Source organism: Pleurodeles waltl, chromosome 6 (genome assembly GCF_031143425.1).
Source record: "Pleurodeles waltl isolate 20211129_DDA chromosome 6, aPleWal1.hap1.20221129, whole genome shotgun sequence".
In the NCBI taxonomy this organism is placed as follows: domain Eukaryota; kingdom Metazoa; phylum Chordata; class Amphibia; order Caudata; family Salamandridae; genus Pleurodeles; species Pleurodeles waltl.
The window spans coordinates 657,940,050-657,952,273 of NC_090445.1; the positions used below are offsets into that span (position 1 = coordinate 657,940,050).

At 44.8% G+C, this 12,224-nt stretch overlaps 1 protein-coding gene across 2 annotated transcripts in view; it reads left to right on the top strand.

Moving 5' to 3' along the window:
• KLHL12 (kelch like family member 12) overlaps positions 1–12,224 on the top strand; it is a 267,421-nt gene that overhangs the window by 33,069 nt on the left and 222,128 nt on the right. For both annotated transcript variants that reach the window (XM_069239022.1, XM_069239021.1), the window contains exons 2-4: positions 560–802; positions 3,962–4,115; positions 6,124–6,341. In XM_069239022.1, coding sequence (XP_069095123.1) covers positions 620–802; positions 3,962–4,115; positions 6,124–6,341 — 555 coding nt within the window. In that variant the 5' untranslated portion in view covers positions 560–619. The remainder of the gene's footprint in view (positions 1–559; positions 803–3,961; positions 4,116–6,123; positions 6,342–12,224) is intronic.

The window sequence follows — 12,224 nt, forward strand, 5'->3', positions numbered from 1 at the left end:
TTGTGCTGAGGTTAAGTGTGCCCTTTCTAATGCCATAACGTTCGTAGGGGAATCTGCAAAATGTATGGTTAGTTTTCTAGAGAAAGTCTGCAGTATTTTCCCACTCATCACCCTCATTTTGCTGAAAATGCATGAATACTTCCTCTAAAAATGTTCTTGCTTGGGAAGTTTTATGTTAATGTGCACTATATGTATAGATTAGATTTGTAAATGTTTCTCTTAAAAAATAAGTCTTTAAAACCCTTGCTTCTAGTTTACCTGTCTTGGCATTGATCGAGCCATTTTTCACTTGCTTTATATCTTACCAATAACTTAACTCATGGCCGTGGGTTCCTGATTTGTTAGGTGAGCTTTTCGCTTAGACCTTTGTAACCAATGATGCCCATAAAATGATGCTTCCAATGTCTTCCTTATGCACAATCTCTCCATTAGACCTCTGAGCAGGCTAAGCCCGCCACAAGAAGTAAACCGCATGAAGTAAATCAACTTGCTGTGCTTCGTTTTGTAACCCTGTTGCACACGTGTACAGTGAATTAAAATATGTCCTCTTTTTGTCCAGGTAATTGATCTTGTGTCTCTGCTTCACTCACATCCTCCGGGTCCCCAATGATGCAACACTATGGCTCCCAAGGACATCATGACCAACTCCCACGCCAAGTCCATCCTGAATTCTATGAACTCCCTGCGCAAGAGTAACACTCTCTGTGATATCATACTGAAAGTTGACGAAAAGGAGTTCCCTGCCCACCGCATTGTACTGGCAGCTTGCAGCGACTACTTCTGTGCAATGTTCACCAGCGAGGTAAGTGGGATGCACAACCTATTGTGCTTCAAGGATACTTGGTTCAAACATGGCCACCATTCCTGTCTGGAAGAAGAAATTATGTATCCTAGAAAAAGATTTTAATGCCACTTTGCGCACTCGTTCAACTTGCCTTTCTTTCCTTTTTGCCCGTGCGTGGTTGCCTGTTTCAGATGAGGGTTTGTAAACCGGTTGGATTTTATAGTGTTAAACAGCAGAAATATGACTGAAAACTTGAGTTTGAAAAATACATTAGTAATGGAGCAGCACTGCTGAAAACAATCCTGTGGAGGGCAGTCATTGGAACTGGATGACCTGTCTAAGGTGCTTTGAATTTAAACTTGGCTTACCTTAACCTGTTTGATGCTGCACAGAGCTGTAAATAACAACCTAACTTCACGGTCATAAAATAATCCACCTCGTAAGGCTGAGAGGCTGCACAAAAAAACAGAAAATGAGCAATTTAGAAGCAATCAGAAAAACCTATATTGGAACGCGGGAATAAACTAGCTACTGCTCCCGCACACCAGGAACATCTGGTGTCTGTGTGGACAGTGAGAGTGTGCCTGCAGAATAGGATATCCAAGATGGACAACACCATCTCCAGAAAAAGGAAACCACCGTTTTGTGCAGTGCACACGCTCCTGGGTGTTATTGATTACACTACCCACCAAGTGCATTTATGAATCGCACCTCTTACACTTGACAACATCCTTCTTAATGTCCCAGATATAGCAAACACAGTGGGCTCCTGTTTTGAGGATTGAGCTGGCCTTTTACTAGGGAGAGTCCAACTACAGTTTCTCCTTAGGGCAAAACAAGCACAGGATGTTAACTCATTTGAATGCAGGAAAGCTCCATGTCTGGCTAGTAAACTAGAGTCCCATTCAAGCACTTCTGTTGTAGAGGCTTATGAATATGGAGTGAAGGTACAGCATCAAATGGGTGGGAGTCTTTCCTAATGTTTTTGCCACCACTGTCCGCCATTTCACAGCCTGTGTTAATAAGGCGTTGTTGATCAGTCACCATCAGAATGGGGTAGGGTGTTGTTGTTCCCTTGACACCCACTTTTAAAACAAAGGGAGCACCTCCAGTAGACTTTCGTGACTGTCAAACTCACTTGAGAAAAACACAAGGCTATTGAGAAACATGTACAGAGGCACTGTAGCACATCTTTCCACCTCACCTTTAGTCGTCACTGGAGAGCACAGAGTCAGGCTGGTGTACTTGGTTCCTATATTTGTGTTTGACAACCAGATGTGAGGACTGCATCACCTGTGTCTGGTCCTTTCTGCTCAATAGTTTAGGCTTCTACGCTGATGGTGGGTCTTGCATTTGCCATCATTCCTGCATTTGCAGATGGTAGTTACTGCATGTGCAACCACCATTCTCCTTTGCCCAGTGCTGATGCTTGCTGTTATTTTTAATCAAGCCACCCGGTTATGTTGTCCCTTTTTTCCATTTACTTAAACGGCAAGCCAGCCTAGACAGCAACATGTACTGTGTGCCCTTCATTGACCTTTTTTGTTAATTCATAGTTGATTCGCACCTTTAGTTGGTGAAAAACGGGATCCTGCATCTACTGGAACAGGATAACACACCTTCAAGGGTTACATGATGGCTGTCTAACCTTCCATTGATTCCCTAACTTTATCTCTGGATTCATAAAGCCTTAGGATTTTGCCAGATGAGTCTGCCTGCAGGTCGGGTTAATATAATTGAGTATGTACTTATGTTTAAACTATCAAAATTATTTATAACAAGTTAAGTGCTCTATCAGTATACTATCTGCAGCTCACATTTGTAGGAAGCTGGCCTGGTGTGTGGAGAGCACCTGTGGTGTTATCACCTTACAGCAGGTTACGGTATCCCCTACTAGTGAGGTGTAGACAGGATCTAGGAAGCCAGAGCTTTCTAGAGGTAGCTGTGGATGAGCAGCCAAGACTTATCTAGGGGACTTGCAGCCAAGACTTATCTAGGGGACTTGCAAATCTTATGCAATACCACAATAGTCACACAGCACTTACACACATGAAAGAACAACACAGTGTTAGAAAAATAAAGGTGCTCTATTATGGTAACACAAATACTATATAGGCAATACTCCACTAACAGGTGAATAAACACTTTATTATATAGACATTAGAAGTCACGAGTTGGCATAGAAAACAGTGAAATAAGAGAAAATAATTCAGACCCTGGGGGAGACCAAACCATATACTAAGTGGAATGCAAAAGTAAGTTTCCCGCCCAAGGAAGTTGAATCTGTAGAGGGGAGCTGGAGGAACTAAAAATCCCAAAAGGTAAGTACCAGGGTGCCTGCCAGCGACCAGGAGAGAAGAGTTAAGTACCTGGGCTTTTGCCAAACCCACAGGTAAACTTTGCAAGAAGACTGTGTACGACCCAAGCAAGACTGAAAACAAACAAAGGCCGATCCTGACGGAAGAGGACCTGCAAATTAAAGGGACCACGTCCAGTTCGAGTTGGAGTGTCCGGTTGTAGCAGGAACTACTATCCAACCTTCTGGAGATGCAGGGCAGGTCAACGATTAGAGAGTCTGATCTATGGATCGTCAAGGGAATATTTGAAAAAATGAGAAACAAAAGGGTACCATAGATTAGGGGTTAAATGCTGGTGTGACCATTTTCGTTGCTTATAAACCACAACCAGATAGATGACAATGACCACACAGTCGGAGAATGTGCACCAAGGTATTCTGGAACATTGGCAGAGATGGAGAACACTCCCTTTGGATTTTGTCTAAGGTGCAATCACAAGTTTTTGTATAAAAGGATTCTTGCAAAGTTACAACCTACTGAGGGACCAGAGCTCCAAGAGTTGTGAAGCTGGCACAGAGTTCCATTCCAAAGCACTGAAGATTAGGGAGATGCAGGGGTGGCTACACTATGCGATGATTAAGTCACAGCAGAAGTAGACCTATCAGCTGGTCCAGCGACAAAGATGAAAACACTGAGGAAACTGAGTTGGTGCAAGGTAAGAAGTCCAAAGCTGAGGAGTCATCAGCCTCAAGAGATAAACCCCAAGCAGCAAAACTACTCTTAAAGGTAAGTAGCCATTTCATGATAAATTGTGAAAGAGGGCAGTTTAAGACGCAAGCATACAGTACAGTACTTGGCTTAATTTTGCATTTTTTTCTAGCTTTCAGAAAAGGGAAAACCATTTGTTGATATACAGGGCCTCAGCGCTTCCACCATGGAAATTCTCCTGGACTTTGTCTACACTGAGACTGTACATGTGACAGTAGAAAATGTGCAGGAGTTACTGCCAGCTGCTTGTTTGCTTCAGCTAAAAGGTAACTAGACTTCACAAATCATGGTTGGAAGCATTGGGTTTACTTCTCAATATGACTGGCCTAGTATGATTGCACTTAAGAGAGGTATTGCTTAAAGGAACATTGACATCATCCTGGAAGAGTGGAACAGATACTGTTAATTCTTGGTGCTAATTGTACTACATGACTGGGGTGGTGTTACTGTTTAAGAGTGGTGTGATAATATGATTGTAAACAGCTGATATACTGCAGCCTAGTGGCTGTTGCACAGAATGGTGGGTTTGCCATGTTGCTGCATAAGATAAGCACACAGCATTACTTAGAGGGCGGTTAATAACATATTAAGTATTTTACATGACCTTATGGAGGGGAAGGTGTTGCAGTAGAATATGGGTGGCACAGCATGGCTAGTGGTGCCAAAGGGTGGCTGCTGGCACTGCATGGTTATCTATTATTTGCAACATATTACACTGGTCTTGGGTTTGAATTCACATTAAATTGGCTCGATTACAAAATTATTCAAAGAGCAGAATTCTGTTGAAAATTACATTTTGTGATGGCCTGTAGTAGACCTTGATGCTACACGAAGAGGAAACTACAATAAACATATCTGATGGTTCAAATACATTTGGCATTCTGAATATCAGTGCAACAGGTGTGACTCCCAAAAATCGATTATGTATTTGGGTGATATGTTCCATGGAAAAAATACACGCCCACAGCTGCACAAGCTGTAAACAGCGAATATAAGACGGAATAACGCATGCTGTAACCACGCATGTCTGAACAGCGCGGTCGGAACAACCACTGCGCTGTTGCCACAAATGCCTTTACGACGCATGCCTTAACAACGACTTATCGCTGTAAAGGCATGCATGGAACGGCAGGCATGGTTCCAGCATGCGACCCCCAACCCTAAAAAAATCCTACCCCCACCCCTAAAAACTGAACGTACCCAACCCTGCCCTAAAAACTAAAACTACCCCAACCTCCCCACCATGCCCCTAAAACTACAGCGACCCCCACCCCTAAAAACTAAAATTACCCCGACCCCTCACCCCTAAAAACAATCCTACCCGACCCCCCCACCCCTACCCCTAAAACTTAAACTTCCTCGACCCCCCCCCACACCGATCCTAAAAAGCTGAAAGTACCCCCACCCTGCCGCTAAAAACTAAAACTACTCTTACCCCCACCCACACCGCCCCTAAAAACGAATATTAACCTGCCCGCCCCATAAAAACAATCCTACCTCGACCCCCCCACCCCTAAAAAACTGAAAGTACCCCAACCCCCCACCCTGCTCATAAATGTAAAACTACTCAGACTCCTACCCCGACCCCTAAAACTACCCAACCCCCCCCACCCTTGCCCCTAAAAACTAAAATTACCCTGACCCCCGCCCCACAAAAACAATCCTACCTCCCCACCCACCCCTAAAAATTGAAACTACCCCACTCCTATAAACTAAAACTACTGCAACCCTAAAACGTAAACTATCTCGATTCCCCCACCCTCCCTAAAAACTGAAACTACCCGACCCCCCCACTCCTGCCCCTAAAACTAAAACTACCCCAACCCCCCCACCCTGCCCCTAAAAAATAAACATACTCCTACGTCCAGTCACCCTGCCCCTAAAAAACTAAAACTACCCCGCCCCTAAAACTACCACTCAACCGTACCCCAGCCCAACTTACCTGACAGCGTCCTCTCTCGATCCAGAGTCTGTTTTCCTCAGCCTTAACCACGCATGTTCGTTGTTCAGCTTTCGTGGACAACGCACTTCGTTGTTCAGTAGTCGTTCTTTAGGCTGTTTCCCGTAAACAACTAGATCTTAAAGAGACAATAACAGACATTATCAACAAATACGGCACATTTCAAAATAATGAAAAATAGGTGTGTGCAAGAGGGATGGTTGCATCTGAATACATTGTGGACACTAAGGTTTTCACATTTTGGTTGGTATGCTGCAGTAGTTGCCCCCCATTTAAACCTACTTATATAGTTTGTTTCTGCTGTTGTTCAATAGGTGTGAAACGAGCCTGCTGTGATTTTCTGGAGAGCCAGCTAGATCCGTCAAACTGTTTGGGGATTCGTGATTTTGCAGAGACACACAACTGTGTAGATCTGATGCAGGCCGCTGAGGTATTCAGCCAGAAGCATTTTCCTGATGTCGTGCAGCACGAAGAGTTCATCCTTCTGCATCAGGAGGAAGTGGAGAAGCTCATAAAGTGTGATGAAATTCAGGTGACCTCACCACTGTTGACCCTTCTCTAATGCTATTGTGTTGGTTTTTGGACCGTGTTCTTTTCCCTTCTGTAAGAAAGCCGGGGTATCCAGCTTCCACGTTTTCAAGATAAAACAGATAAACGTTTCTGTGTAAATTCTTTCTATTTAGAATATTTCTATGTAATTTTATCTTAAGTCGAAGTCTTACAAGTTATGCAGTGGCCTGTCTCTATTAGTCCTGGGTAAGACACTATCTTTTAGAGTGTTTATTTGTGCCACTAATCTTCTAACGCTTGCTTCTTCCAGTTGCTCAGTGCTCTTAATGTTATGCAGGAGGTTTCTTTTCTGAACTAACTTGCCTTTTTCCCAGTCCATCAGGTGCACCACTTAAAAGCAGAAACCCTGTAGTTAGAACCCCCTATTGTGCTTTCCATAACAGGTACTCTTCCAGGATCAGTAAGAAGAAGCCTTATTTTGTCATCACTTTAAATGTTAAAAAATGCTGGGTAAACTGCTTGAAATGTCATTTTTTCTGTGAGTATATGTGAGTGTATGTGTAATTATAGTTAGGACAATGTTTCCACAGAAAAAGCATTTTTTGACGTGCCTATATCTATGGCACTGCGTGACAAATCTTCACGAAACAGAATTACACCAAATTTGGCAGAAAGGTAGGCTTCGGTACGCAGATTATGCTTTTGCATATTTGGTGTAGCTCTGTTCAGTATTTTTTGAGAAATTAAAGGGGAAATAAATTTGTATATCTAGGATCGCGTATCCTTTGCAACGTTTTCACAGTCATTGGGGCGAATTCGCACACCAGCAGGAATGCTGTGATTGGCTAGCTGCAACCTAACCAGAAAGTTGCTACCACCATTTTAGGTAATGGGACACGGTCCCTGTAGGAAAGTACCATCTTGCCTGGCATGTTACCCCCATTTTCACTGTATGTATGTTTGTTTTTGCCCATGTGTCACTGGGATCCTGCTAGTCAGGACCCCAGTGCTCCTAAAGTATGCTCTGTGTGTGTTCCCTGTGTGGTGCCTAACTGTATCACTGAGGCTCTGCTAACCAGAACCTCGGTGTTTATGCTCTCTCTGCTTTCTAAAATTGTCACTGCAGGCTAGTGACTAATTTTACCAATTCTCATTGGCACACTGGTACACCCATATAATTCCCTTGTATATGGTGCCTAGGTACCCAGGGTATTGGGGTTCCATGAGATCCCTATGGGCTGCAGCATTTCTTTTGCCACCCATAGGGAGCTCAGACAATTCTTACACAGGACTGCCACTGCAGCCTGAGTGAAATAACGTCCACGTTATTTCACAGCCATTTTCACTGCACATAAGTAACTTATAAGTCACCTATATGTCTAAACCCTCACTTGGTGAAGGTTAGGTGCCAAATTACTTAGTGTGTGGGCACCCTGGCACTAGCCAAGGTGCCCTCACATTGTTCAGGGCAAATTCCCCAAACTTTGTGAGTGCGGGGACACCATTACACGCATGCACTACACATAGGTGACCTATATGTAGCGTCACAATGGTAACTCTGAACATGACCATGTAACATGTCTAAGATCATGGAATTGTCACCCCAATGCCATCCTGGTATTGGGGGGGACAATTCCATGATCCCCCGGGTCTCTAGCACAGAATCCGGGTACTGCCAAACTGCCTTTCCGGGGTTTCCACTGCAGCTGCTGCTGCTGCCAACACCTCAGACAGGTTTCTGCTCTCCTGGGGTCTGGGCAGCCCAGTCCTAGGAAGGCAGAACAAAGGATTTCCTCTGAGAAGAGGGTGTTACACCCTCTCCCTTTGGAAATAGGTGTGAAGGGCTGGGGAGGAGTAGCCCCCCCAGCCTCTGGAAATGCTTTGAGGGGCACAGATGGGGCCCATCTCTGCATAAGCCAGTCTACACCGGTTCATGTATCCCTCAGCTGTGCTCTGGTGCGAAACTGGACAAAGGAAAGGGGAGTGACCACTCCCCTGACCTTCACCTCCCAGGGGAGGTGCCCAGAGCTCCTCCAGTGGTTCCCAGACCTCTGCCATCTTGGATTCAGAGGTGTTGGGGCACAATGGACTGCTCGAGTGGGCAATGCCAGCAGATGATGTCAGAGACCCCTTCTGATAGGTGCTTACCTCCTTTCTTGGTAGCCAAACCTCCTTTCTTGGTAGCCAAACCTCCTTTTCTGGCTATTTAGGGTCTCTCCTCTGGACTATTCCACAGATAACGAATGCAAGAGCTCACCAGAGTTCCTCTGCACTTCCCTCTTCGACTTCTGCCAAGGATCAACCGCTGACTGCTCCAGGATGCCTGCAAAACCGCAACAAAGTAGCAAGACGACTACCAGCAACATTGTAGCGCCTCATCTTGCTGGCTTTCTCGACTGTTTCCTGGTGGTGCATGCTCTGAGGGCTGTCTGCCTTCACCCTGCACTGGAATCCAAGAAGAAATCTCCCGTGGGTCGACGGAATCTTCCCCCTGCTAACGCAGGCACCAAACTTGTGCATCACCGGTCCTCTGGGTCCCCTCTCATTCTGACGAGCGAGGTCCCTGGAACACAGGAACTGGGTCCAAGTGTCTCCCACAGTCCAGTGGCCCTTCTGTCCAAATTTGGTGGAGGTAAGTCCTTGCCTCCCCACGCCAGACAGCAAACCTGTGTACTGCGTGATTTGCAGCTGCTACGGCTTTCTTTGTCCACAGCCTAGCCTGGGCCCCCAGCACCGCACTGCAGTGCTCAACCCGCTGAGTTGGACTCCGACGTCGTGGGACCCTCCTTTTGTGACTCTGAGTTCACAGATCTAAGTGCCTGCTCCGATACTTCTGCGGGTGCTGCCTGCTTCTGCGGGGGCTCTCTGAGTTGCTGAGCGCCCCCTCTGTCTCCTCCTCCAAGGGGCGACATCCTGGTCCTTCCTGGTCCCCAGCAGCACCCAAAAACCTCTACTGCGACTCTTGTAGCTAGCAAGGCTTGTTTGCGGTATTTCTGCCTGGAAACACTTCTGCAACATCCAGCACGCCGTGGGACATCTTCCATCCAAAGGAGAAGTTCCTATCCCTTTTCGTTGTTGCAGAGTCTTCGGCTTCTTCCACCCGGAGGCAGCCCTTTTGCACCTTTATCTGGGGTTTTCTGGGCTCCTGCCCCCCCTGGACACTATCGTGACTCTTGGACTTGGTCCCCTTCCTTTACAGGTCCTCAGGTCCAGGAATCCGTCTTCAGTGTTTTGCTGGTGCTTGTGGTTCTTGCAGAATCCCCATCACGACTATTCTGTCTTTCTGGGGTAGTAGGGTAATTTTACTCCTACTTTTCAGGGTCTTGGGATAGGGTATCTTGGACACCCTTACTGTTTTCCTACAGTCCCAGCGACCTTCTACAACCTCCTATAGGTCTGGGGTCCATTCGTGATTCGCATTCCACTTTTGGAGTATATGGTTTGTGTTGTCCCTCGACCTATGTCTACCTAATTCATCCTATTGTGATTCTACATTGTTTGCACTGCTTTTCTTACTGTTACTTACCTGTTTTGGGTTTGTGTACATATAATTTGTGTATATTACTTACCTCCTAAGTGAGGGTATCCTCTGAGATACTTTTGGCATATTGTCACTAAAATAAAGTACCTTTTATTTTTAGTAACTTGTGTTTTCTTATGATATTGTGCTATATGATATAAGTGGTATAATAGGAGCTTTGCATGTCTCCTAGTTCAGCCTAAGATTCTTTGCCATAGCTACCTCTAACAGCCTAAGCTGCTAGAAACACCTCTATTCTACTAATAAGGGATAACTGGACCTGGCACAAGGTGTAAGTACCACAAGGTACCCACTATAAGCCAGGCCAGCCTCCTACAGTCCCCAGGGCTGAAAAATAAAATTAAAAGTGGAATTAGGAGTCATGGTGGAGATACCCTGACCCCAGGACTCTGATATGGGGGTCTTTGAGGGGCAAATTATGACCTTAAAAATATTTCTTTTCATGCGGCGCGGCTTGCGAATGCGTCACAATGTTCATTGCGCCCCACCCTGTGTAACATGTGAATGAATTTGCAAATATCAGCAAGAAAATAAAAAAAAAATGTTATAAAAACATTCACAGTCTCATTCATACACTAAATCATTCACTGATAGAAGCACTAAGAAGGCCCTGCGTGGTGCAGGTTGAGTGGTTATGGAGATGGACTGCAGGGCCTGGCCACCTGCACCAGGGTCAACTGCTTTTAGCCCCTTACATCAGTGATTTCCTCCTACAGAGTGGGCTCAGTCCTTCCCTCTCACTAAGGCAGGGCTCCTTTGGTTCCCAGGATTAGTCAGAAACTTTTCCTCCAGATCGGACTGCAGGTGATGTCCCCTCTTATCTGGAAATCTGACTGTCAGGTAGGCACCACCTCTTGTTGTGCTGTAATCTTCCTGGTACTTTGTGGAGCACTCCCTCCTTGGTCAAATAAAACTTGGAACTGTAACAAATGGGTCAGCAGGTCACACTTGTCTGCAGATTTTGCAGACAGGCAATGCGGATTCCTTGTCTCTCTTTGCAGAACTTGTTTGTGTCGGTTCTCTTTTAATGTGTCCTTCTCAGACTGTCCTCCAGCCTTAAGCTTAGAATTGAGTGATGCTTTTCACAGCAGGGTCTTCTCCAGGTTGGAGCACTGATAGCAGAGTCACAAAGAGGTGGGAGCATGACTGTCAACAGCCACATAGTGATTAGGAAGAGAGATTAGGGCCTGCTCCCCTTCTAAAGGAAACTTTACACCCTTACAGCAGAAATTGTAGTCTCCCCCTTCGCCTTCTGTCATGCACTATATGCCAGTCTAAAAAAACTAATCTTCATCCCTCTTTATCAGAACCTACTCAAATTTCTAAAGGGAAGTCTGCCTCCTCTTTCCCGATTTGGTGTCTGGGTTCCCTCCCTCCAGTGTAACGAATATCAGCCCTATACTTCCACTGCATTGGAAGGAAACTTCCTCTCCATCTTGTCCACAAGGCCAGGCCTTGGACTTCCAAAATGAAACTCCACGGTCTTCGTCACTCTGGTTCTCTCAGGCACTCATGCAGTGCATACCAAACTCTACTAGCATATATGCACACATACAGGTGCACAGATATCAGTGGTAAGATTCAGAGTTCACCATCAGCAGTAGTGATTTTAGGTGAGTGGACCAGTAAGCTCCCGTTCACATGACACAGGTAAACAGGCCTTATACTATAAGCACTAAATTTGTACAATTGATGTATAACCAGATAAAAATAGGGGCACCCCATGGATATATCCAGAGATTCAAAAGTATTAGATCTGTAACGGTATACTGAAAAACATCAGGTAATGATGTTCACACAATGTTGAAAAAATCAATTAAACAGATAAAAAGAAAACAATAAGATAAGGCAATACATTTATATGCAGTTCTGTTTGTGGATGGAGGCTACTCTCCCTGGACAAAATTAAAAAAAAAAAAAAAAAAAAAAATCTGATATTTGTAAATATTAGGGACTGTAAAAGCCTTTGCCTTATTCATTCCAAAGCTGTCATTATTGGTTGAGAAGAATTTAGATATTACCATATAAATGGATTACTGTATGCTCTTCTCATTTTGATCAAAACTCAATAGTAATATGGGAAATAGCATGGCAGAGTAATCAAATGATGATGCTACATGTAGCCCTGTTTTGGCATTAATAAAATATACATGTGCGGAAATGGGAAGTATCATATGGTGTGGTTGTGCAACCTTACCATGTAATATGCTTGGCAACCCCTTTTTCACCAGTAGGTTTTGTTTGTCAAACCTTCAGCTCAACCCTGGATAGCTGCGGCTCTGTGCTGCAAAGCTTACACAAAGGAACAGGTGTACAGCATTTAAACAGTACCAAAATAATTGTAAACAAACTTGACAATACACT